The following is a 24,094-nucleotide window of genomic DNA, read 5'->3' on the forward strand; positions in this document are numbered from 1 at the left end:
CAACAACAACGTCAAAAATAACTGGTGATTTATGTTCCTACTGGTGAGAGATCGGATTTTGACTCGTGGCATTTTTGACTCATCATCAAGTTGCACGGAGGGTTAAGCCACAGTTGACAGGGGAAAGTCCATACTTATTGGAATTCCCACAAGCATCGGCCCCTCGCAAAGCAGCATTCCGTGCAGTTGCCAGGTTTGCCTTGGCACAATATAGTTTGAAGAGATCTAGCCAATCATAGTCTGTGAAGTGGCTCTCGACAGATGCATTCTGACTAGAATCATGTTTATGAACACTCTTTGGTGGATAACCTGTCTACCGGGGCAGGTGCAGCCTTCGCCTTGCAATGAGAGGGCAACCAATGATTCTCAGGAAGAGCACCTATGACGTGGAACTGCATGCTGTCAGACTTTAGGATAGTTACCTACTATGTTTCTTTTAAAACTTTGGAAGTCATGCCTTTGAGGGCATTTTTCTGAACAAATTTTGTTGCTATTGATTTCTGATCCCATTTAGAGACACTATGTTCCTATTATGTTCACTCAACAATAGTTTTTATATGTCTATATACTAGTGAGTGGATTGTATGCAATTATTCCTCTGTAAATCCCACTGAGCATTGAACACAAAACCTTTTTCAAATAAATAACTTGTCCAGTATCACTTATGAGTCCTGCAAGGTCTCATGGGAAATGTCCCTGCTGATATACATTCATGGAATATCTTTACAATGTCCATTAAGTAGAAGTACATTTAAATTGAGAGTCCATTTAATCTGCAGCTCGAAGTTTATCCTCGAATTCTCCTGTTTTGGGTTCCAATAGACCAGCATCTCCTTTTCTATAAAGTGCTGTTGTTCTGGTTATATCAAAATATTGTGAGGCACTTCAATAAGACCCATTTTTGTGTAAACGTTTATATATAGGTTACATGTTCAATGGTGCAAAGCTGAGAGATTGTTTACATTAACACAGTAGAAGGGGTAGGGGTGTGGACTTTAATAAAATATCTACTTCTCCATGGGGCAGGTTGCTTCATAAATCTACTTGTCCTGTAACAAAATCCACTTGTCCCTTTGCTGTCATGTAGTGCAGCACGGATGTATGTCATGACAACGCGGGCGTTACCCCACGCTGCCATTACGACGCATCCATTACAACGCAAGTCGTTACAACGACTTGCGCTGTAGGCGCTGGATTGTGGAATAGTTTAATTTTCTTTTCCAACTCCAGCCCACGTAACAGTAGGGAAGGTGTTAGAATAGAAAATAAAACTATTCCTTTACCAAGAGCGCCCTCCAGCGCAAGTCATTGTAACGACTTGCGTTGTGATGGCAGCGTCGTAATGGCAGCGGGGTGTAAAGCCCGCGTTGTCATGGCTGTCTCCCGGGCAGTGCCCAATTATGGCAGCAATCTCATTATACAAGAGCTCTGATATAGCCTCTTTGATTATGCTAGGGCTCATACCTTAGTAGTGTTTGAATACGTGCAATCCTGTTATGTTGCCAGGTTTCCGCAGATCTACATACTGGGGCTGAAGGTAGTGGTAGTTAATAGTTCCAGGGTTAGAATGCCCTTTTGAGTCTGTGCAAACCTACTAACTTGCATGTTTTAAGGGTTTTCAACAGCTCTTCTGTAATCTGTTCTAATACTGTGAAATGTTGGCAATTTACTCCTGACAATGGCAGACATAACCCTTCTTCCAGAGTTGGGGGGGGAAAGTGGTTGGAGAGAAAGTGTACTTGCAAACACTCAGATTTTTGCTTGAGCAAATCTGCACATGCATATCTGCCCATGCTAAAATGCAGTTCTTAAATATTTTCTAGGAATTCTATTTCTTGTCCTACTCCTGTAAATTCTTGGGAATTTACGAAAGCCATATAGCTAGACTTAAGACATGGTCATATACCATGGGTGCACTTTTGAGACTTTCTTTAATAATTGGGCCCCTAATTTGGTCTGGTGTTGACCGTGATCTTTTGAGTTTATTCTGCTCTTTCACAAGGGGCATATCGGCATACAAAGTAGTTTTGTTCAGTGCCAGTAACTGTGGCAGTGTGTGCTTTTTGAGACCAAAAACAACTTTTGCCTTTGACAATGTTTGTTATAATGGTGAAGGCCCGGTAGCTCCCACACATATAAGTTTTTACAAAAACCATGCCAAAACAAGTTCCACATTAACAAAACTGAAAAGCTGACCACCAATTTCATACCTGCCTGCTTTGCCAATGCTTGTTTATTTTTGTTTCCAATAATCTTATTGAAACTGGTTACACTGATTTTCTATTATGAATATATTTGGGAAATACTAGCATGCATCAACATTTTACTAAGTAATGCTGCAAAGAAATAGTACCTAACATTTTACTGTGGTTTAGCTAAATGCATTTTTTATCCTGCTTGAATTTTGCAATGTTCAACACTCCGTCCATCATCCCCTTTGGTTTTGCTTTGTTCGCCCTAAATTGGCAGGATATGCCCAGGCGTGGGTCCCTTGCTTACTTTGCCACTGGATTCAAGCTAGCCTGGCTGATGACGGCTGATTAGCCAGAAACCGGTCCCAGGATGCTTGTTTTTGGTCCAGGGAAGACATGGCTTGGCAGTTTGGGCTGGATTGTTCCCATGAGGCACAGGGTCAGACTGATTTGCATATGGCCATGTCTGAGCTGGGGTGGCGGAGTGAGCGAAAGAATAATGATGGATTAAACCCAGATCAGTAGACTGGGGGTGAGTGCTTGCAATGTTCAACACTCTGTCCATCATCCCCTTTGGTTTTGCTTAATTGTTTTATGAACATTTTATTTTGAAAGGAAAAAATCATCAATGTTGCTTTCAAGCTTCTGCAAATATTTGAACCAAATCAGAGAGCATTCTGGGGGCATCATACATAGCCTCATATTGCTAAACTACTGGAACCACTGTCAGTAGTGTAGTCAGAGCTTCCAACATTCACTTAGAGCACTCACCCTAATAATAAAGGCTTTCAATTAATGAACCATAAATACAAGTTTGAGCAGCATTAACATATGGACAAAAATATTACCTTGACTGCAGACAGTGCCCTTCCCTGATCCATAATGTGGTACTGTAAACTGGCAGCCATAGGGGTTGTCCTGCGGGGGGTTGGGCCTACTTGTCCCAAGGGCAAAATACTCATGAAAACTTGTTGCCCTTGACCCCAAACAATGTTCCTAGGCGTCGGGCTATAGGAATTCCACATCCCTGAGGGGACTTGGATCTTTTTCATCCAGTGTCCTCCCTCTTACGACCAACAGTTTTCGCTTATGCTGTCTAATATACTATTGTTTTCTTTTAGAAACATGGCTGATAGTGGTAGCAGAGAACGCACCATGCTTCTCATCAAGCCAGATGGTGTCCAGCGGGGCCTGGTAGGAAAGATAATTACCCGCTTTGAAGAGAAGGGCTACCTCCTGGTGGCCATGAAGCTTACGCAAGTGTGTATAACCATCTTTATTGGTTTTAGTTAATTTTGCGTATCAAAGTGATTGATGAACGCTCTAGCTTTTACACTTTGTTGGGTAATGCTCTACTTGCTTTTACTGCTGTGCTCTGATCACTGGCATGAACAGGGTTGAGAATGGCAACACACTAACCGGACATGCTTTGCCACCTGCAGGCCTCCGAAGACCTTTACAGGGAGCACTACACTGAACTGAAGGATGAGCCATTCTACGCTCGGCTGGTGAAATATTTGAGCGGCCGCCCTGTCGTGCCCATGGTGAGTTTGTACAAATCTTTATAGAATGTAAACCCTTGCTTCTTTTAAACCTACTTGGGGGTACTGCTGCATTTGAACTGAACCCTTTGTGAGTTTGCTCAGGCTGAAACTTTGTGATGTGCAAGTGTGGTAGGTGACAGAACCTCTCCCTCATAAAGTCAGAGATTGCCCATCCGGCAACACCTATGCTCCTTTGTCTCACTGTCTGGCACCAATACACAAAGAACAGCTGCCAGCTACACCTAGTCATGTCACCCAAGATGTAGGCAGCAGACACTAAATGGTTGGTACAAGAAAATACCAACTTTCTAAAAGTGGTATTTTTAGAAATGTAAGTTAAAATATGACTTTACCATTAAAGAGGGTTTTAAGTTACAATTCTTTAGACACCAACTCAAGATCCCTACCTGCTCCCAATGAAAAGTTATCATGCATTAACTGTAATAAGTTAACCCATTGTTATACTATGGGAGAGGGGGGCCTTCCAGTAGGAAACACAAATGTACGTTTTTTACTACCACGACATGTAAAAGTTAAAAGTACATATCCAGATTTTTAAATATACTGCACCCTGTTCTATGGGCTGCTTACAACCTACTCTAGGGTTGACTTATATGTACTAAAAAGAAAGGTTTAGGCCGGGCAAAATGTTTATTTTGCCAGGTCAAAATGGCAGTTTACAACTGTACATGCAGGCTGCAATGGCAGGCCAGAGACATGTTTTACAGGGCTACTAAGTGGGTGGCACAATCAGTGCTGCAGGCCCACTAGTATTTCAAAAGACAATGGTCTCAAACATCTACACAAATAAATGAAGCAAAATGAATATAGACCAGGATTGAAATCTATATTAACTGTCCAGCCGGACAGGTTTAATAGCAGGTATAGTCAAATGTAGCCAAGATGTTAGACAATTTCCAAGCGGGACACAGCCTGTGTCCAACATACCACATATGTGAGGACAGATGACATACATACAAGTGAGAGGCAAGGAAGGGCAGTCTGCAAATTATTCAGAATTAAAACAGACAATTGATATTGGAGTACACTTTGTGTGATTTTTCAATACAACATTTAAATCATCAAGTGTAAGCTGTCGACGACGTTTCGATCCCTACTTAATATGGGATCATCGCTATCTATCTGTCAGGATAACCGCTGACAGATACACTCCGGAATGGGAGTCAGCAACAGCGGGCGAGTCGATGCTCGGTCCGTGGATTGACGGACCGAGCATCGACTTGCCCGCTGTTGCTGACTCCCATTCCGGAGTCTATCTGTTGACTTTATGGGACCCACTTAAATCTCTCGACCGGCACCCGACTGCGCTGGTGGTGGCTTCTTATCCTTGATGGTCCCCCGCTACTCTGTGGAACGTGTCAGCGGTTATTCTACGCATAGGCCCATTTGCCATGTGATAGGAGACGACTTCGCCTCTTCCCCCAAACCCCCCCCCTTTTTTTCATTGAGTAAATGCATGAATCAATATGTCCTGATGATGATCCCATATTAAGTAGGGATCGAAACGTCGTCGACAGCTTACACTTGATGATTTAAATGTTGTATTGAAAAATCACACAAAGTGTACTCCAATATCAATTGTCTGTTTTAATTGTGAATAATTTGCAGACTGCCCTTCCTTGCCTCTCACTTGTATGTATGTCATCTGTCCTCACATATGTGGTAGTTGGACACAGGCTGTGTCCCGCTTGGAAATTGTCTAACATCTTGGCTACATTTGACTATACCTGCTATTAAACCTGTCCGGCTGGACAGTTAATATAGATTTCAATCTTGGTCTATATTCATTTTGCTTCATTTATTTGTGTAGATGTTTGGGACCATTGTCTTTTGAAATACTGTATACTCCCAAGGTCCCAGACCTATTGCTACTTTGGGTTCCCTTGTTATTTATAACAGCAGGCCTACTAGTAGCATTTAATTTACTGCCCCTGGATACATACAGTACAATTTTACTAGGGTCTTACAAGTACCTTAAATGTGCCAATTGGTTGTAAGCAAATTTTATCAGGTTTAATGGAGAGAGCACACACACTTTAGCACTGGTAAGCAGTGGTAAAGTGCACAAAGTCCTAAGGCTGACAAAAACGAGATCAGAAAAAATGGAGGAGTAAAGCAAAACATTTTGAGGAAGATCCCCCTAATGCTGACTGGTCATACAAACCCTAACCGTGGCTAGCCCATGGCACTGACCAGATGTTGGCCAGAATGGACTACGTCACCATTAACTGAAATTATTTGTGGCACAAACTGGTCCATCTGCAGCAAGTCAGAAGCATGGCAGGAGCGGACACATCGATCTATTGGACCTGCACAACCCCCATCTGCTGACCCCAGCAGTGAGCGGTTATCATCAGATCTTCACCACTGCATGCGGTGGACTCATAACCTTTGACCCCTGCTGTCTCCCATGGTGCCCAGAAGAGGGTGTGTAATCCCACAAAGGCCACCAGTGACAAAAAGTGTCTACCAGCCATCCTATTGGGAGCAACCCCTCATCTGCTGCTCTTGGGCTGGAGTGCAACACAGCATAAGAATCTTCCTTCTGGAGGAGGGATCCCGACCTTGAAGACCAACAGACTATTATTTGGTGAGAAGAGAAGCCCCAACTGTAAAGAAACTCTGCATGAGACCTGGGGTAGTTGTGGTAGCACTGCTCCTGTGTCTGAAAACCTACCACATACTTACCCTAGAATTAGAGGAAGTTGGGAACAGCTACTGGGGAGCATGATCGCTGGGTATAGTGGCCATGTGCCAGTATTTATTTATAACTGCATTTTGCAATATGTAGTGCTTTGTTTTCAAGTGTAATAAAGTACTTTCTTTTCTAAAAAGATAAGTACCCGGTTGCACAATCAGGTGTTGGGCTGCAGGGTGATTGTTGAGTTTGTGAGCTTGATGAAGTCCACATACTACTTCCCTGAGAGGCCTGTGATGGCATACCATCACTACCACTGAAAGTCAATTGCTGAACAGGTTCTTTTTGGGCCAGCTTTGCAAGTAGCCGAGCCAAAGTAGGGCAGACCCTGGGATAGCAGACGCAAACTAGCCCAGCGCCTCTGGCTGAGGCCCAGTAGTCCCTTCCATGGCTAGACTGGGGATCCAAAAGCACCTGGCAAAAATTCTCAAACCAAACCACTAAATGATTTACACAAAGGATCTAGGATATAGACCCGCACTTATTTAGCTGCTGGGAAATATAATCACATTTGATGCGTTGACCAAAGAGAACCAGACCCTTTTGGTTCCCTTTGTTGTGAAAAAAACCTTCCATAACAGACAACAGAAATATTTTGGTCCGCACACACAACAAACAGTCCGTTCATTCAATGATAATTCACACAGATGTATATTCCTTCAATCTTTATTTTCTTATTATTCTTCTCAGTAGCCAGCACGTTTCGTCCTTTTGAAGGACTTCTTCAGGGCCCCTCAATCCATGTATCTGTCCCACTGATAAACGTGGCTCTAATCCACCTGAGCGACTTACCTCACTCATCTATAACTCTCATATAATAAGCCAGCCAGACAGTGGAGAAGAATTAGTAATATATTTATTTGGCCATAAGATTCATCTGCAGATGGGCCCCGTCAGGTCTACACCCCAGGGAGTGCACCGAGAGGACTGACTCATCCTATCATGACAATACATTATAACATAACATGGCAGGGTAAAGACACGCCCAGCCTGGAAAATTACAGAACTAGCGAAATGGTGAACAATGAACTCATACATGCGGCATCTGCACCTGCGAAGGCAACACTGTTATCTCCCCTCAAGGCCACAGAGCCGAGGCTCTGCTTCTCCAGGGCGTGGAAACATTTCTGCAAAACTAACTCAAGGCAAGAAATGCTGAAACAGGGATTTTCTGCTCATAAGGGAGGGGGGAAAACTGTACCATGAGACATTGGAGCTGCAGAGCAAATGTCAGCATCAGAAGTCTGTCTGCCATAGACAAGCCTCTCTCTCTTATGAGAGAAGTTGAAGCTTGCATATTACAAAAATAGCTCAGTGGGTTGCAGCACATGAATAATAAGCTGTAACTGCATATTGGTTAGACACATCAGGCTAACATATTCATAACATCATTAGAACATTCTGCAACAGGAAAATTACTATCTATCAGACCCTCCTTTTAGCCTATCGTGGCTAACATAAGTGCAGTTACAGCTTAAAGGTAAGGTCTATACAATTCTAAAGGCATCACTCATCAATCAAAGGGAAACAAAAAAAAACACAAGTATAACCAATAGTATATCATCATAAAAGATATCTGGCTTCGGGAAATGAAATACTAGGATGAGCATAATCACAGAAGTAGTGCAGCATACTATAGGGCAGGAAATGCAGAGGCAACAAGTAAAAGAACAACCCCTGCAATACCTACTAAGACAATTATTCTCTGGGTGTGAGGCACCCTCCTTTTTGACTAATCTAAACATATGTTCTTGAGGTACCATTTCTCTATAACACTATGTCATGATCGGACTACTTAAAAATACATCACACTTTAAGTCATGAGCAGGAATTAATGCAAATAAGATCAAACTGTCATTATCAGGGACAACACCCTATTGCATTCAATACTGAGGGCTCACTTGCATTATCAGCGAGGACCTATATCTAACATCCATGAAGTATATTTTTATCGGGCTGAGAAATGTATTTTACTAAACTACTCGAAGTATACTAACCCTCACAGCTACTTCCAATAGGGCAAGAATACAAGCAACAATTTTCCACCCCTGTGTGTGTATGAAGGCAATGACCCACACACCCAATAATTTGCTGTTCTATAAATAACATGTGTCAGGTGCAACATTTGAATACTACATCATCCTAATGAACTTCCCAGTGCTCCTCTTCGTGAGGAGCTAGGGTACCAATGACATTCTCACGTGGCGTTGAAATAATACTCATGAGGGTATTCGCCAAGCAACAAGAAACTAATTCTCTAAAGAGAAATATGAAAGCAACAGTTAGGATACAAACAAACACAATATTAAATTTGTAGGCCATGAGAACCAAATGAGATCAGGGACATCTGGACAAGGAGCCGCAGAGGCTGCTCTTCCTGGGGAATAGGAACATTCAAAGGGACTCATTTTCCTAGCTAAAAGTCCAAAGTAAACTAGGGGAAAAACAGTTCACACTGAGGCCAACCAGAGGGGATCTTCTCCCTTCAAGGGATCTTCTCCCTGTGTCCGTTAGAGCCTCACAGGCAGACTCCTATTATTCATTCCCTAACTCCCACAATGGAGCCGCACAGCTTCACGACTCAGAGGAGCACTTAATCTGGGCCCAGGTGCAATCCTAGTGTCCCATTTGACAATGTCTCGACAGTGCACCAGGGCTCTTACCAGCAGTCCATCCCTACCACTTAACTATTCTTCAGCACAGTTCTCTTCTAAGTCCCTAACTCAGCCCTTCTTCCGGTGCTCTGTTCTCCTTCTTCTTCTTTCTGGGCCGCAGATTATATTGAGTGCTCCCTCGCACCTCTGAATCTGTGAACAGAATGGGGGGCTCAATGACAGCGGGCTTATTTGCTGATGTTTGCTCACTGTGATCGGGAGAGGCTTCACCACTTGCAATCAGAACTGGCCTCTTCGCTCTTTTATCCGGCTCAGCGACGCCCTTTCTCACCCACTCATCATAGGGCAACAGAAGCGGGACCCTCTTTACGTGGCTTACATTGGTCCATGATTTATGGCCCTGGATCCTGAGTGCGGTTCGGGTGGCAAGCAGCACCTGCCTCGGCTCACTTCACCTCGGCTCCAAGCAAGACTTTCGTTGATATCTTCTGACAACAACCCAGTCCCTGGGTTGGATGATATGTCCAGGCCCCTCCGGTTGCGGCTTCAGTGTGTCTGCTACCTGCTGATGAAGGGAACGAAGATCTTTAGAAAAGGCATATGAATGAAATTCAGTTTCAAAGAAACCAAATGAGGTCTATTCTGTGCTTTCATATCGCTCTAATAAATTTGTGCACTGACAATAGGTAATACATTACATATCTGACTTTTCGCTGTATTACCTGTGGACGGACGTATGCATTTACTGAATTCTAAGAGAAGAGAAAAAATAAAACAAAACAGACATGTTGTATTCCCCCATTTGCACTTGAGAAACAGCAAAAAGGGAAGTTCCAACTGCTCTTCTTATAGCGAGCACACAGCGTCTACTTTGTGAACCTTCACTGTTGTGCAAAACTTCAAACACTTCTAATATTCTTTTTCTTACTTAAAACAACTTATATTTTTGCTCATGACCATGCTCACATATTATAGATGCAGCAGGAAACTAACTTCTACAAATCTTTCATTTCTAAAAAATGTTTTGCCGAGCATCACACAAGCATCTTTCACCTTTCTCACTATTTATACCGTGTAACATTTTATTTAGGGGAAAACCTTTTCACCAGCTCTAATAGGGATTATCAGCTCAACTATACAGGCTAACTGATAAGAGACTTGTACACCTTTACTTAGTGCTGCACAATAATGATGTTGTTACCTAGGAATGTGAAGGAAAAAATCAACAAAAAGGTACGGACCTATTGTTCCCTTAATCAACAAAAAGGTACCGACCTATTGTTCCCTTCAAAGGTCAAATAAGGAAACACTAATCTGGGCTGTTCCCTTCAAAGGTCAAATAAGGAAACACTAGTCTGGGGCTACCAGTCCTTTCATCCCTTTAATCCCTTTCATCCCTATCCAATTAAAATAATCCTCTAATAAAGACTATCAGTTTATTTTCACAGACTAGCTAATAAAGAACTAGCAATGTACTTGCAAGACTACAATAATGGTATTATCACCCAACACTTGTAGAACAAAACTACCCACATCTAATTCCCCTTTTAGATCAAAGCAGGACAGGAGGGAGCAATATACATGTTACCTAGTTTTAATTTATAGGAGAGCTAGCGGGGAGCTAGCTCCAGCGGGGAGCTAGCCTCCTCCCACATTTTGACAGAAGGAAATCTGAAACATGTTTCACTTCAGTCAACACCATCAACCCCTGAGTGTAGCACTGAGCATAAACAAAATTCTAGGAGATACATAGCACTTTTGAGAGGGCTAGAACATCTTTTAGCACATGTACAAATGTCATTGCCATAATACATATACCAAACACAAAGGCCACAAAAGGAAAACACAATATTAGTTACTCAAAGGACTATATTTTTCTCATGCATGTCATGCATCATGCTGTGTCAGTGCACACTTAATCTGTCTAGCCCAAAGCTGCATCAATACTCACCGTAACACACAGATAAAAGTATTTCCCATTGCACTGAAATGAAACAGATCAAACCTCACATAAAAAAACAACAACACACAAAATATTGGACAAAAAGGCAACCATTTAGTAAAAATACCTTCTACAAATACTTACCTTAAAAATATTATCTATCATCACCCTATATATACTAACTGTTCACTTTCCATAAAATGATGTGTGTGCCTATTAATATCTAATACAATGTAACTAAGGAAAAGGAGTAAGGAAAAGGAAATGGGACTGGGACACAGCTAAAGTCCCCCATAACTAGGCACTATGCAACATTCATTAGGGAAAGGGCGGCAAAAGGAAAATCTATAAAAGAACAAAAATTACTTAGGTAATGGTCAGGCTTGTGACAACACCATGAGTACACCGTAGAACTCTTGTATTTTTCTTCTCTACCATTTAACCAAATAGACATACACTGCTGAAGTGTTGTCTGTGAAATTTAGGGACCAGAACAAATTCCCCACAGAGGAGCTTGTTCTAGTATCAATAATAGAATTGTCAAAACAATACAAAACAGAAACATACATAAAATAAAAACAAGCATACCAAGGCAGCAGGTATACTTGCTGTGCTAAGCACAGAAAGCATAGACAAATCACAGTAACACATGCAAATGAGCTGTGACACACAACACGATGCCATGCATTTCATGCACAGTGAGCCTGCGGCCCAAAACCCAGCATGCTGGCCTACTTAATTTATTTATTTTATTTTATTTATTTTAGGTTTTTATAGAGCGCGTAGTCACCCTCGAGTATCCCAGCGCTGAAACCTCGAACTCCTACAGGGGGGGGGCAAGGGAAACTTCAAGTAGATCGAGGAAAGAGGAGGGTTTTGAGGGACTTCCTAAATCTTAGGAGGTTAGGTTCCGCTCTAAGGCTCGGGGGAAGAGCGTTCCATTTTCTGGCCGTGTTTACCGAGAATCTGCGACCGCCAAAGCGGGCTTTCTTCACCCTAGGGACAACGATAAGGTTTCCCTGTTCAGACCGGAGCGCTCTCGGTGGTCTGTAAGGGGTGATCCACGTGCCCAGAATGGGGGGGCCAGCGTTGTGCAGGGTCTTGTGGGCTAGGCAGAGGGCCTTGAATGCGACTCTCTCCCTCACAGGGAGCCAATGAAGTTTTCTCAACGCTGGTTTGGCCGATGTTCTTGATGGGGTGTTTGTGAGCAGGCGGGCTGCGGCATTTTGGGTTTTTTGTAAGATCTGGTAGGTGGCTTCCGGCGCACCGAGGTAAATAGCGTTGCTGTAGTCTAGCCTTGCTAGCACTAGACCTTGAATTAGCAGGAGACGAGACTGGAATGGTAGTAGGGGAAGTACCTTTCTGCATGATCTCAGAAGCCCGTAGCAGATGCCGGCAGTTTTCCTCGCCTGAGTTCTGAAGGTGAGGTCTGTCTCCAACCACACTCCCAGACTCTTGACCTCTGTTTTGGGGGAGGGGGGGTCACCCATACAGGCGGGCCAGATGTCAGGTGGGAGACTCAAGGTTTTGTGGCCAAGGAGCAGGATCTCTGTTTTTGACCCGTTGAGCTTTAGGTCAGAGTCGCTCATCCATTGGTGGACGGTGGAGAGACAGTCACGCAGGTTGGAGGGTTTTAGCTTGGGGTGTGAGAGAGTCACCACCAGCTGGGTGTCGTCAGCATAGCTGACGATCGTGACTCCGAATGGGGCGACCAGCTCCTCCAGTGGGGCCATATACACGTTGAAAAGCGTGGGGCTCAGTGAAGAGCCCTGTGGCACTCCACACCGGAGGGGGATTGGGGGGGAGCGGGTTTCTCCTTCCCAAACTTGGAAGGAGCGTTGAGAGAGGAAGGATGTAAGCCATCTCAGCGCACTGTCTTGTATGCCTGTGTTGTCTAGGCGCTGGGCTAGGACCTGATGGTTGACAGTGTCGAATGCCGCGCTGAGGTCCAGGAGGACCACTGCCACTGATCCTCCTGTGTCAATGATTTCCCTCGCTTTTTCTACGGCCGCTAGGAGGGCGGTGTCTGTCCCCTGACCTGGTCTGAAGCCGGTTTGGGAGTTTTTTAAAAGAAGGTTTGCCTCCAAGAAGTGGGACAGCTGTTTATTTGCAAGTTTCTCTGCTACCTTCCCTATCCAGGGGAGGAGCGAGATGGGTCTGTAGTTGGACAAGTCCGTGGGGTCTAGTGATGGCTTCTTCAATATACCTTTGACCACGGCCTCCTTCCAGCTTTGGGGGACTTCTCCTTGGGTAAACGAGGTGTTGATTAGGGCCGTGAGTCTAGCTACAATAGTCCTGGCGATGTTTTTTGTGAACCGAACGGGCATTGAGTCGCTGGGAGCGCCACTTTTCGTGGCTGCTAGGGTGGTTGCCACTTCTTCTTCCGTAAAAGGTCCGAATGAAGCTAAACTGGGGAGTTCGGAGGAGTCGGTGGGATTTTTTGACGTGAGGGTACAATCCTTTGCTAATCCGCGGGTGGCCTGATTGGTGACGGGTAGGGAGGAAAGGATTTTCTTTATTTTATTATCAAAGAAATTAGCCAATTTGTCAGGCTTAAGATCGATCAGCATACCATCCACACAGAACAGAACAAGCAATGTACAATAAGCCAAAGAAAACATAAAACACACAATATAGGTACATGCGTATAACATAAAATAATACCTAATAATACATATACCAAACACAAAGGCCACAAAAGGAAAACACAATATTAGTTACTCAAAGGACTATATTTTTCTCATGCATGTCATGCATCATGCGGTGTCAGTGCACACTTAATCTGTCTAGCACAAAGCTGCATCAATACTCACCGTAACACACAGATAAAAGTATTTCCCATTGCACTGAAATGAAACAAATCAAACCACACATAAAAAAAAACAACAACACACAAAATATTGGACAAAAAGGCAACCATTTAGTAAAAATACCTTCTACAAATACTTACCTTAAAACCTATGCTTGGAGCTCATTCACACCAGTTCATATATATTATCTATCATCACCCTATATATACTAACTGTTCACTTTCCGTTCTGAAAACCCTGTCTGCTCTTTTAGACAAGAAACAGATCTAACCTCTTTTAACCATCAGCCAAAAAGATAAAACATTTACCAACATTGAAAATCACATGACAATCTTGTAATGACATTTAATGCAGCATCAAAAAGGGAAAAATATATACATTTACTGTCACATCTTTAAAGAAAAAGGGCGCCATCTCACCACATTTAATCCTGTTGCCAAAGGTATATTCTCACCTCCAGAACATACTAAATACTCCAGTGCACACTAGCAGACATTTGCACAAAACACGCGCTCTGCATCTCCACTCAGCGGGTGGGGCACTGGGCCCACTGCAATGGTGTCCCATGGACAAACTGCATACAAATACTGTTACACACATATATACATTACACACACATATATACATTCCCACCAGGCCGCTCCTATGAGCAACTCAATCAATATTCTGTACCTACCCTCGCATGATCAGTACTCTCCACTAAGGATCCACTAGCAAAGTCACTAATCAGTATGCCAATCAGAGACCCCCCAACTCAATAGTTATTGAAATAGAAAACTTTTATACTATGACGTGGTCCAACAGTGAAACAAAAAAATCAACAACAAAAAGGGACACAACAGACAACCAATAAATCTCTTTTTTCTTTTTGCCATTAAACTGCACACAAATCAATCACTGACTGAATACAATTCAAACAATAGGAGTAACGTGCTTAAATTATTGCATCTGAAACACTCACTAACATATTTAGTAAATTAATTTTTCTCAAAACAATCCTTCTTTTCTCAGACTAGGCTATTTTAAAGTGTAATTCTCTATGTCCAAATGGAATAACCTGTTGAAAGGTATTCATAATTTTGTTCCTAATACTAAATCACATGTGTTCTGAACAACTGCATTATACTTTAGTCTAAACCAGCAGCATTTTGCACTCATAATTATGCAGACTCGCTCCAAATTCACAATTCACATGGCTCCAACTGTGTATCTCTGCCTGTCCGTGCCAATAGCTGAGCCTCCTAGCCGCCCCCATAATCTTCTGTCTGTGCTCTGCGAACCCATTGGAATGCTGTTACCACACCAAGGTCACAACTGCTCTGCTCTTTCACACACTGTTATTCTAAACCTTACCAGCCCAGAGCTCTACAACCCTTTTTTATTTTATTGTGGACTGAAACACATCCATTCAACAGGTCATGTTTAAGACTAACTAAACAACTTCTGCTCTCCACCCCCTTTGGAGGCCGCTTTTGCCGTTCAAAAATGCATTTCACTCTCACCGTCTTCCAAGAGCTAAGAATTCTGGGCTGCTAGCCAGCCTTCCTGGCCCCCCTGGCATTCATCACCAAGGCCAAATCTGCCTCGCGCTCCACGCTCGTCGTTCTGGCGCTGACAAAGCCAATAAGCTTTCCTAACTCTTTCTAACATACAATAATTAACACTATTTTGACAAATACATTTCTTTCCTTTTTTTTCTTCTTTCTAACTTTACACTCTTCCTACATTCTATTAATATACATTCTAATTACTGGTAATCAAATCCTTTTTTCTTCATCTTCTACTGTTCACAAATTAAGGGGATGAAAGAAACCACATTTTTTTCCATAGAGCACAGCCCTGCATGCACTTTTAAAGTACATGAAATCAACACTGATAATCAGGCACAACCATCTCAGGTAGCTCACAAGGACCAGACAATCTAACTCATGCAACAAGACGCACTCACTTCATTTAAACAAACATTTACACAAACAAAAGGCAGCCCACAGACTGCTCTCAAACCAAACCAATTATAACCAAACCAAACATATTACATGAAATACATACCTCATCCTCTTAATCACTGCTCACATTGGCTCACTGAGCCATTAAAAGCAACTTTAAATGTACACATTTTGTCTTCTTTTAAAACTAAACTTTCGATCTGTCCATATTCTGGGCTATCCTCTCATATGTCTTTGCTGAACCTCTTTCTGCCACAACCTTAGGGAATCAAACATGCTCTGACAGCTGTGCCTAGCAAACAGTCTCTCTTGCAAGTAATCTATCTTAACTGCATCAAAAATATTAAACAAAATCGGGATAAATCCATATTCACATACATCTCAAAATTCAAAGAGTCTTCTACAGAAGCGGGTTGGCTCTCGGCCAATCTGACATCAGTTGAACTGCAGCAACACCTAAAACATCGCAACTTACTGAAACGCGGCATCTTGCACACTCAATCAAACACCACCAAACTCACTCAATCAGATACCGCCAAAGAACTCACACATTCCCAGACACAAAAGAACCAAGCAAATATTTCCAAAAACACAACCACACACGCACACGCACGTCCTATGCATTGAGTCCCTGTCAAACACATGTTACCATAATGGGACAAGGCCCGTCGACCAAGTCCTGGGGAACCTGGACCCTACCGCAGACCGAACAGTACACTAACTGTTCTGAGGTTGGAGGACACATCCGCCACCTGGGCGGCACTACAGACCGTTGCGCACTTTACCCCGGAAGATCTGGGACTCTTCCATCAAACCACTCACACTAGGGTTCGGGTCCTTTCCCAGTATTTAACCGTGATGAGCCACACTCCAGTCTCAGTACCACCCGGTCGGATGCTCTAAAACAGACATCCACCCAATACCCCCATCACCAATAGTCTGTCAGAGCGCCACTTGCACTCTGAGTTCCCCAGAGCACACTAGCCCCAGGAGCAAACCGGCTCCTCCAATCACCAGAGACACACCGGTCTCAGAGACACACCGGTCTCATGGAGCATCCCAGCTCCCTCAATCAACAGTCGGACCACTCACCTCCTGCTCGCAGAACCGACATCCACCGTTCTCCACCGCCGGCTGCTGGGACCAACACGGTCAGCTCCAAAGTTCCGTCTTCCGGACCCCGGCGCAGGATCATGAACCGGGACCTCTCCCGATCAGCAGGGTGGGGCAGCGCTGCAAGAACCAAGCTCGGCATCAAAGTGGGTACCCAGACCCACCGTGCCGACCAGAGGGTCCCCGGCCTTCTGCTACCCACTTACGGGTGAGAAAGATCCTTATCGCGGAGTCCCTGTTCGGGCGCCATCTGATAAGCGTGGCTCAAATCCACCTGAGCGACTTACCTCACTCATCTATCACTCTCATATAATAAGCCAGCCAGACAGTGGAGAAGAATTAGTAATATATTTATTTGACCATAAGATTCATCTGCAGATGGGCCCCGTCAGTACTACACCCCAGGGAGTGCACCGAGAGGACTGACTCATCCTTTCATGACAATACATTATAACATAACATGGCAGGGTAAAGACACGCCCAGCCTGGAAAATTACAGAACTAGCAAAATGGTGAACAATGAACTCATACATGCGGCATCTGCACCTGCGGAGGCAACACTGCTATCGCCCCTCAAAGCCACAGAGCCGAGGCTCTGCTTCTCCAGGGCATGGAAACATTTCTGCAAACATAACTCAAGGCAAGAAATGCTGAATCAGGGATTTTCTGCTCATAAGGGAGGGGGGAAAACTGTACCATGAGACATTGGAGCTGCAGAGCAAATGTCAGCATCAGAAGTCTGTCTGCCATAGACAAGCCTCTCTCTCTTATGAGAGAAGTTGAAGCTTGCATATTACAAAAATAGCTCAGTGGGTTGCAGCACATGAATAATAAGCTGTAACTGCATATTGGTTAGACACATCAGGCTAACATATTCATAACATCATTAGAACATTCTGCAACAGGAAAATTACTATCTATCACCACTGAGTATCCTTTCTTCTTAACGACAGGAAATGAAATCAAATTCCTCTTCTGTATCACTATGTACGTGTTTTCCTATGTTTGGCGACGTAATTTCCTTAGGCTCCCTATTAAGCTGTCGCTCAAAGTAGATATGTCACGCTCGTCATAAAACACAAAGAAAGAACTTAGATTCGTCAATCTCGAGTTGTCCTCAGCCTAAAAAGTTTCAGGGCAGGCAGGCACTAAACGGACAACTCCTCAAGCAATATATGGTCAATATAGACCCATTCCTGCACGGATACACCAGTACGTGTACCTAATCACAAAGGTGCGTTGTATCAGCACAGGCTGAGGACAACTCAAGATTGACGAATCTAAGGTCTTTCTTTGCGTTGTTTTCATAGACAGTGGGTGTCTAAAGTTGACATTCCTGAAACTGAACACTGAAGAGAGGAAATGTGACTCTTTTTGTAAATTCAATTGTATCGTTTTGCTGCAAGAAGCTTCAATTAAGTTTTCCTCATCACCTCCATCTGGTAGATGGTGCGAAGGAGGGATGGGCAGCAGTTTTTGTTATTCAGAGTGTTATCCTTTAGTTGAAGCTAACTGTTTGTCTCTTTTCCTGGTCACTGAAGTGTGAGTCTTTAAAGACAGGCGCAGAATGCCTTCACCTCCTTGTGCTTCTGTGGGTGCACCGGACTGGAGACTATTTTGCTATGAGGAGCTTCGCTCTGCAGAAAGACTGTGTCTAGAAGACAGCATGGAAAAGATGCATGAAAAAAGAACCAACAATACCATGTCTGAAAGTGCAGACTGAGGGGACATCCCTATGTGGTGCACCTGTATGAAAGTGGGAGCAGGTGACCCCCTTGTTCCAATTCCAAGTTCTCTAAGCGCAAGGAAGCTTGTGCTGTGCAGAATACCCAGGGGGCTGCTGTGCAAGCCAAGCTGGTCTCTGCCTAACAGCCAGCTTCCCAGAGGTGATGGGATATGAAATGGAGTATGACTGGCAAGGAAGAGCTGGGTTCCGGTCCTGCAGTGTCTTGAAGCTCACCTTCCTGAGACTTACAGCCTGATTCATGTACAGGCCGTTTTGGGTGGCCCTAATAGCGAATCATAGCGACTCGCTATTGAGGACACGCAAAACGGCATTCATGTAGGAATTGCTAATTAAATAGCGATTCCTACATGTTCTTTAATTGCGAGTAGCAATTTGCTACTCGCAAAAACTCCCCATTCATTCCTATGGGCCAAGAGGCCCATAGGAATGAATGGGGAGTATCCCTTATTTGCGAGTAGCAATTTGCTACTCGCAAATAAGATAGCGATTTTAAGGGTGCCAGGGGTGTCCAAAGGACGCCCTGTAGCACCCCTAAAATGCACATTTGAACAGGTGTTGCGCACACACATGTCCAAAGGACATGTGTGTGTGCAACATGCAACTTAGAAAAATGCTTTTAAAAGCATTTTTCTGAGTTTTTGCTATTTACCGACAGGTCTGACCTCTCGGTAAATAGCGGCCCCAAAAGTGCAAAATCGCAATTTTTTAATGTGTCATGAATAGCATTTGAGGAATCTCTAATAGAGATTCCTTAAATGCTATTCCTCGCATATTTGCTAATTCTTAAATAGCGATTTTTGCATTTGGGATCATGAATACCAAATGCAAAAATCGCACTCGCAAAGGGCCAGATTCTCAGAATCTGGCCCTTTTGCGAGCGCTATTGGCTACATGAATCAGGCTGTTAGTGTCCCAGCCTCGTGTTAGGGTCTGTCTATCAAGGCAGACAGAAGCAGGTGACCCCAGAGCTGAAGGTCTTTCCACCAGAGACTCACAATAGAGTGATCGACATGCTCTCAGACTGGACTGTTGTCTCAGGCGTTAGCCTGTGGCACTTTTACGAAGACTGCCTGAATGGAAGGCACCATTGCAAACCCTAACTGTGACTAGTTGGTTGTTCTGCCCAGATATGTACCCGAAAGACTGCATCAACATGGATTGAAATTATTTGTGCCTTGTAGTGTCCCACCTGCTATGAGTCGGAAATGTGGTCGAAGATGACTGCATCGTCTTATTGATCTATCTGACCTTCGCATTCCCCTTCTGCTGACCCCCAGCATCAGGCGTGTGCTGTCAGAGCTGCCCCTCCATCTGCACAGGTCCTGTGGTGACCTTTGATGCCCTTGACTCATTCGGTGTCTGGATCAGGGCCCCCAACCCCACAAAGGCTGCTGTCACACAGAAAGCCCCCACATCCGCTCCTGGGCCTGTGCCGGAGTGCCACACTCTCGCAGTCAGAGTGTCTTCTTCCTGGAGAAGAGATTTTCTGCATGTTGCTGCCTGACCTTGACCAGCCAAGACAACTCACGTTTGATGAGAAGAGTAACACTGAGGGGTATATTTACAAGGAAAGGTGCGGCGCGGAGAGCTTATTTGCAGCGCTGTGCTGCGTCATTTAAAAAATTCAGGGAAGAGATGTATTTACAAGAATACGGTGCACCCATACACTGGCGCTAAAAAAATCTGCCTAGCACCAACACAGAGATCTGGGGCAGTGTTGAAAAGCAATTTGTGCTGCGTTGGAACGCTCACAGCAACACCCATTGAATGTGAAAAAGTAGCATATTTACAAAGTGTCATTAAGCCATGCAAAGTGTCTGAACGCATTTTGTAGCTATAGAGCAGGGCATTGCGCCATCAGAACGTCGGTAAAAGTGATGTTCCGGTGGCGTGATCCCCTTGTAAATATAACCCTAAGACTGTAAAAAGTTGGGGCCTCATTACAAGGGCCCGTGTTACCTGTGCAATAATTATTGTCTACGATAAAATCCTATACAGAGATGTTTAACCCCTTCGACGCTCATGACGAGCCCAGCTCGTCATGGAGTTTCCATTGACTTCAATGGAAATTTAGTGTAAATCATGAAACATGCCTTAGCATCCAAGTGGTTAAATTGTATTTTTTTCCAATAATTATCGCCCATTACAAGTTCTGCTCGCAAAATGGGGCATAACGCACAGATTTTGGTGCTCAATGCACCTATATCCTCATGTAATGTAATGTAATGTATGTATACTTGTAAAGCGCACTGTTACCTCGTTACGTGGCGTCCTGGCGCTGTATACCGCTGGGGAACCCGTCCTGGCTTTCCCAGTGAGAGGGCACCCCAAGGTGAAGCCAGGCATCCCCGGCGTTGCTGGGGCCGTTGTGGAGATTAAGCAAGCTATTGCCCAGAGTTGCAGAGTGGGACCCATGGTTAGCGTAGGCACCTAACTGAGAATTATCGAGTCCGCGGACATTGACCCAAGACCCTGCCGCTTCGGGAATTGAACCCTGGTCCCGGGCTGACCTCTGCTTCAGGGTCTGCCGCTTCTAACCGGTGAGCCACACTTCTCCACATGTAACAATATTTTGTGGGCATATTTTCCCTGATGAATATCGGCAGGTTTGATGTGCTGAAAACATATCTGGGGTGTGAATTTAATCACACCTGGAGGTAACTAGGTGTGATAAAATCCCCACAACTCATCTTTGTCATATGTGGGGTAACAGTTGTTCCTGCGCATATCAGAACTATTCAGAGCACGCATAATGTGGTCTTTAGTGCAAGAACTTTGCATGAGAGGGTAGTACTACATCTGTGTGCACAAGCCTACCACATACTTAACCTAGAGACAGAGTAAGGTGGGGGTGGTGGGGGGGTGTTTGAACCCTGGTACAGTTGCTCTGCACCAGCACTTGGTCGTAACTGTATTTTAAAGTATCCAGAATTTTGTTTACAAGTGTTTTAATCTCTTTTACAAAGACAAACCCAGGTTTGGACAATCAGTTACTGCACTGCTAGGTGATGAGTTTGAAGTTTGATACACCACCTTGCCACCTTCCTGAGAAGCCTATGAGTGCTCGCCATCCCTACCACAGAGTCAAGTGCTGAAGGGGGTGTACTTGGCCCAGTTGTGCAAAGCCAGAGCAGGACAGACAACAGGACATCAGAGACAACTGACCCAGACCCCACGACAGAGGCCTAGCAGGCCCGGTGAGACAACCTCTCCCCAGAACATGGCCTGACACCTGTCTTGAAACATAGCCTTCGATGGGAACGTACAGGGCAGATTGCAGTCCTGCACCAGAAAGGAACAGTTTCAGTGGATTCCTTGGGTATTATAACTTTCAGTCAGAAAAGGGAACACTTAAGCAGATGTTTCATCCCAAACAATCCACCAAGAAAATACACTAATTACTCAGACACCACCTAAAAATCAGCGTGACCCCACTTTGAGTAATGCAGCTCCACTTTATATGAGTAACATGCCCGTCCCAAGTACAGTGGAACGGGTTAGTTGTTTCCTTCTTACTGGGTGTCTATTTTTAAGGATCTCTGAAGTTTCTGGTTTCGAACCTTTGCAGATGATCAAATTTTTCCTTAATTTTCTGAATTCCCTGCGAAGGCTAAGATGGGCAAAATATTTACTCTTAAGTTGTTTTCGATCAACAAATTCCAGTGCCTTGATCATGTACTTCATTTGCAACAAAGACCAGGGCTGTCTACTAGTCACATAAACACCTCTTTACTTGACCTTTGTTATTTAACATCCAACGACAGTCCATTCAGTCATCAGTTCAACAGTGAATAATACCCTGATTGTATCGGTTGTTGGCGTCTTTTACCTAAACAAGCATGACATACACATTCCACGTGAGCCAAAGCAGCATTTGTCTTCTTAAAGGCATACACTCCTTTCGGCGGAATTGTAGGGCACCCACATGAGCTACTTCACATACCCATTGTAAGTGTTACTCACTGGATACATTTTTTTTTAAATATTTCTTTTTATTAAATGAAAAACACATAAACATAAAAGAAAAAAGCACAAGGCAGTACATACATAAATGTGTCACATCAACGCGAGGATAGGGACATATAATCGCAATACAATCGACAGAATCACGGGATAGGCAGGGGAGAGGAATCTGAGACAGGAGAAATACTTAAATGGTTGCAGAGGAAACATCAGGTTGGGAGGGAAGCAGTTCAGTCTCTAAGTCCGCTTGGGGGGGAGTACATATCTCACCACGGTACGAGTTCCATTGATTCCAGATCTTCCCCCATTTACGAGGTCTGCCACGGGCAACGTACACCGTCTTCTCTCTGAACATGCACCAATCCATGTTGTGTTTCCATGCCAAAACCGTGGGCGGTCCCTGGGCACCCCATAGTTGGGCTATGTCTCTCTTAGCAATCATATTGCCCAGGGTTACCCATTGAAGCTGCGCCACATTGTAGTCATTCGGCTCCCACACATTCAACAAGCACCGTCTAGCCTCAGGCATCGACGTGACACTCGTGACCTCACTCATAACTGCATGCACACGAGTCCAATAGCGCGCCACCGCAGGACATTCCCAGAATATATGCAGAAAGGTACCGACGAGGCCACAGCCACGCCTACACAGCCCATCCAGAGAAAATCCCATGTGCACCAGACGCGGCCCAGTAACGTAGACCCTGTGAAGAATTTTGAGTTGAACAAACCGAAGGCGCGCCGGGATTGCCACCTCGAGAAGACACTGCCGCCTCCCAATCCTCATCATCTAGCTCCAAGCCGTCACTAGTACAAGCCTCTCGGAGGCGACCCAGAAGGTCAACCCTGTTGTTAATCAACTTTTTGTATATTAGCGAAATCGTGCTGTCCGGGACATACCCGTCCAGTATACGATCCTCAAGTGGGGATGCCTCCGGAATATCAACACCCACTGGAAAGACAGATAACACCGCATGCCGAATTTGCGCGTAACGAAAGAATTCCCTAGCACTCAAATCATACTCTACCTTCAGTTCCTCAAACGTCTTAACCCTACCTTTGGTCCACACATCAGTCACCCTGCAGATGCCAATTACGTCCCACTTATCAAATCCCTTCGTTTTCCATAGAGACCCCAGTCTCTCAGACGCATACAGCTGGGTCGCTCGAGTCAATTTATCCGTCCAACCCAGGGCAGCTGTGGCGCGATGCCATACCTGTACTGCTATCCTGGTGGGGCCCGTGAGTGCCCTCTCCGCGGATCTAGCGTACAGAACTCTGTTGTAGTCCCCGCCGGGCAACAACCACTTATCCATCTCAAACGCCGGATTCGGCGCGGGACCATAAGTACAGTGGTTAATCGCCCCCATCTGAGAGGCCCAATAATAACGACGAATGTCAGGAAGCGCGATTCCACCATCATACCACAGGAGTGTCATCTTCGCGAGGGCAATACGGGGACGACCCCCCCATAGCAATTGCCTCTGTAGAGTTTCAACCTCC

At 44.4% G+C, this 24,094-nt stretch overlaps 1 protein-coding gene across 4 annotated transcripts in view; it reads left to right on the forward strand.

Moving 5' to 3' along the window:
• LOC144768613 (nucleoside diphosphate kinase A-like) overlaps positions 1–24,094 on the forward strand; it is a 162,309-nt gene that overhangs the window by 76,159 nt on the left and 62,056 nt on the right. For all 4 annotated transcript variants that reach the window (XM_078652411.1, XM_078652414.1, XM_078652413.1 and 1 more), the window contains 2 exons: positions 3,314–3,452; positions 3,635–3,736. In XM_078652411.1, the coding sequence (XP_078508537.1) occupies positions 3,314–3,452; positions 3,635–3,736 (241 nt within the window). The remainder of the gene's footprint in view (positions 1–3,313; positions 3,453–3,634; positions 3,737–24,094) is intronic.

Source organism: Lissotriton helveticus, chromosome 7, assembly GCF_964261635.1.
Source record: "Lissotriton helveticus chromosome 7, aLisHel1.1, whole genome shotgun sequence".
Taxonomy (NCBI): Eukaryota; Metazoa; Chordata; class Amphibia; order Caudata; family Salamandridae; genus Lissotriton; species Lissotriton helveticus.